At 46.3% G+C, this 3,790-nt stretch overlaps 1 protein-coding gene across 1 annotated transcript; it reads right to left on the minus strand.

Moving 5' to 3' along the window:
• Window positions 1-320: 320 nt before the first annotated feature.
• Window positions 321-1,269, minus strand: LOC121834090 (gastrula zinc finger protein XlCGF7.1-like). Its single transcript, XM_042287834.1, has 2 exons — window positions 1,236-1,269; window positions 321-1,087 (listed from the first exon to the last, which is right to left on the minus strand). Exons 1-2 carry the CDS (start codon window positions 1,267-1,269, stop codon window positions 321-323), a joined length of 801 nt encoding a protein of 266 aa, XP_042143768.1.
• Window positions 1,270-3,790: the final 2,521 nt, after the last annotated feature.

Genomic DNA, 3,790 nt, shown 5'->3' on the forward strand with positions numbered 1-3,790 from the left:
CAAAAAGAAACCCCGCTCTCTTATTCCAAAATAAGTTCACATTTTTATTTGTGATTACACGACAAATAACAGGCTGACAAATTTTGAACTATGCAAAACCCACACTGCTCGCAAGAAGACCCCTGCAGGTCTACCGCCAAACGATATGAACACACGCAGGAGCTCGAGTATTTCGTTTAAACCCCCTCCACAGCTATGACGCACGTGATGGTTTCGATCACTTGTGATGTATCTTCCGATGACTGTATAAATTGCTATGGGCCGCAAACGCTCTATTGCAGGTCTCACATCTATACGGCTTCTCTCCGGTGTGAGTCCTCTCATGATTCGCCAAGTTGGTTTTCTGAGTAAACGCCTTGCTGCACGTGTTGCACTTGAACGGCTTCTCTCCGGTGTGAATTCTTTCGTGATCCGCCAAGGTGCGTTTCAGACTTGCTGCACGTGTTGCACTTGAACGGCTTCTCTCCGGCGTGAATTCTTTCGTGATCCGCCAAGGTGCGTTTCAGAGTAAACGCCTTGCTGCACGTGTTGCACTTGAACGGCTTCTCTCCGGTGTGAATTCTTTCGTGATCCGCCAAGGTGCGTTTCAGAGTAAACGCCTTGCTGCACGTGTTGCACTTGAACGGCTTCTCTCCGGCGTGAATTCTTTCGTGATCCGCCAAGGTGCGTTTCAGAGTAAACGTCTTGCTGCACGTGTTGCACTTGAACGGCTTCTCTCCGGTGTGAATTCTTTCGTGATCCGCCAAGGTGCGTTTCAGAGTAAACGCCTTGCTGCACGTGTTGCACTTGAACGGCTTCTCTCCGGTGTGAGTTCTATCGTGAGCCATCAAGTCATACTTTTTCGCGAACATTTTCTCGCAGACACCGCAACTGAAGGGCCTCTCGCCAGTGTGAGTCCTCTCGTGGATGGCGAGACACACTGCGGAAGAGCTTGAGTGAGGACAGAAGCGGCACGGGTGCTTGTCCGGTTGTCGGTGCGTTTGCTGCTTTTGTGGGTCCGACCAGTTGGTCTCAGGAAAGGTGTCACCCCTGCGGCTGTCACGGTGAAAGATGCCCACTTCGTCGTTATGGTATGCTTCGATCCAACCTGCTAGGATGACACGACAAAACAAGAAAGGTCAGAAATAGATGAACGTGGCCCTGTATACCTCCATTGTTTGCGGTGCGGTTTAAAGTAGGTATTCATCCATTTCAGATGTTAAGAAGGCTCAATCGCGGTGGTTGTAAAGGTCTACAGGTGATCGTTTGACTCGACTCTGGCAGCCCCATGGTAGGGCAGCTGTGGTAACTTGCACGTCCTGCTAACCAAGTGCAGAAGGAAACTCAAGCCGCCGCGGTCACCGTTGTACATTGTTGGCGGTAAGATGTTACAAGTAACGTCGTCTACCGGTAAGGCGTTTTTTTTTCAGTAACGTAATAACGTAGTCGTTAGCTTTCCCAGACAGTAACGGGTAATGTACTTAGTAGGGTGACCATACTCCTCAAGGTGGGAAACAAAACATCCTAGCCATGGGAAGAGGGGCGGGGGGGGGGGGGGGGCGTACTAAAGATTGAGATTGGGAAAACAAATTTATACACACGAGTCTTCGCGATAGGAAAAAAAATGTTTGTGTCCATGAACAGTTCTCTAAATTTTACTCTGGGTAAATATTTTAAAGTTAAAGTAGCCACAGGTATTTTTGTAAAATATACTTGTGACGAGTACACATCGTTTCGGTTTACTTCAACTCACTTTGTGCCAATTTCGAAACCATGCACTTCTGCGAAAACGGGACATGAATCTTTATTGGGACAAAAAGACGGGACAGCAGAAGGGAATCTCAAAAACGGTACTGTCCCGGCCAAAACGGGACGTCTGGTCACCCTAGTACTTAGGTTACTTATTTTGAGTAACGGGTAACGTAATGGGCCTTTTCCGCAAATGTTAGGCGCCATCTATCGGCAAGCAGGAGAAACGTTTTTGATGGCCTGCCTTGCTTCCGGTTCTGCCCGTTCCAAGCTATGTTGGCTGTCTGAACGCGGTCGGTAAGTGCGCTGAGCGTTTGTTTTTACTCTATCAAACGGGATCGACGAGCAGATTTGTTTTCTATTAATGCGTTAACTACGGATGGCTTCGTCCGTTTGTACATTTTTTCCGAATGTTCGGACGACGGCGAAGTCCGTCGTCCGAACATTCGGAACAACGGACTTCGTCGTGGCGCCCGTTGTGACTGACGGCATAGTTGAAGCTCTCTTCGACCAATGAGAAAGTAGAGAAGCTAGGATTCATGCTATATGCAGTATCGACAATAAATTCAGAAAATATTCGAAACCAAGTAACAGTGAGAAAAAACTTTTTTTAATTGCAAGTTATATGTAGAATCTGCTCGAAATTTTTAAACGACAAGATGTGTTCTCATAATTGAAAAGGCTTACTTTAAAATCGTTCGGAAAACTTGGTGCCTGCACGTACAGATGTAATTTCCAACAAAGGTGTACTTTATTGGTGATACTTTAACCCGTAGCTCCATTCCTATAAAAAAGAAGACCAACAAACTTGGCCGGGTCAACGGCGGACGTGTTCAGTGCCCGCTGCTGCCCCTGGCGAGTTGGTTGGTCTCTCGTTTTTTACTGTAAGAAAGCAACAATTCGGAATTTCACAAAGTCAAATTCACCCCTAAAACGCATGTTTAATAAAAATCTAAGATGTATACGTGCAGCCGCCGAATTCTGAGCGAGCCTCGTCATTAATGTTACCCCACTTCAGGCTACAGCTCTGTGGGACTATAGGTCCTGGAGAAACACGAAATCGGCCACACCTGTACTTTGTGTTTTAGTCCCGCGTCTGTAGAGAATGTTGCAAAAAGATTTTTACTCGATACATACTTAAGGACAACACATCAAGACGATGGTTTCCTCTTATTTAACCACAAGACTAGCAGATGCGGTCGTGGTTAATTGTGAAAGAGCAGCTCCAATTTCACGTTCTGGGCAGGGTTGCCAGGTGTTTGAACTCCAACCCGCCAAACGTCTACAAAATATAGCCCTAAAAAAGCCAAATGTCGATCCAGAAAAATAGCCAAAAAATAGCCAAAAAGCAAACAAACAAACTTATCATTTGAAACGTTTACTTTGAGCAGAAAAGACACATAATACATTTTTATACACCTAATGCCCCAGAAGTGGCATCCCTTGCACGTTCGGCGAACTTCCTTAAACGCTCGTACATGCGCATGACAACATACCTTCCACTGTATTGGGACGCTTACTAACGTGGCATGATCACCAGAATGACGTCACGGTAGAACTATGCAGAATTGAACACAAAGTATAGGTGCAAGTTAATGAACAGACAACCTGAAGAATGCGCAGAACAGGCGCTGTTATGGCCGCAAGGAATCGCGCCGTCACTTCTTGAGTTGGAGGAATAACAACACCTGCTTGCATTCGGACAAAATTCGGAGGTAAATATTTGCACAAGGCGCGCAAAAAGAAGATGAATTTGTTTGCTGTCGCATACTTATCAGGGTTAAGGGACTGAAGCGCCCCCCAAGAGAAAGAGGACATGAAAGCCTGGTGCAAGGAGGCATTAGACTTTCTCCTGCAGTGACGGACACCTCCTTTTCGGACTGACACGTACCATCGCATATGACCTTTGCGTTAAACATTAATTACCGTTAATGTCCTTGTTACTGTTGTGTTAAGTTCCTGTTATACTGTGGCACCACAGGCCTCAGGTACGGGCCACCGGCCTTTCTGTGGTGTTGCGACCCTACATGGTTGAATATAAAGACTATCTATCTCCTCTAAA

This window comes from Ixodes scapularis, unplaced genomic scaffold (genome assembly GCF_016920785.2).
Source record: "Ixodes scapularis isolate PalLabHiFi unplaced genomic scaffold, ASM1692078v2 ptg000494l_1__unscaffolded, whole genome shotgun sequence".
In the NCBI taxonomy this organism is placed as follows: Eukaryota; Metazoa; Arthropoda; class Arachnida; order Ixodida; family Ixodidae; genus Ixodes; species Ixodes scapularis.

Bases quoted from the DNA above. Each gene is read 5' to 3' on its own strand.
- LOC121834090 (XM_042287834.1), bottom strand. From the start codon at position 1,269: ATGGGGCTGCCAGAGTCGAGTCAAACGATCACCT. The intron at 1,088-1,235 runs GTAGACCTTTAC...TCATCCTAGCAG, and splicing joins GTCGAGTCAAACGATCACCT to GTTGGATCGAAGCATACCAT.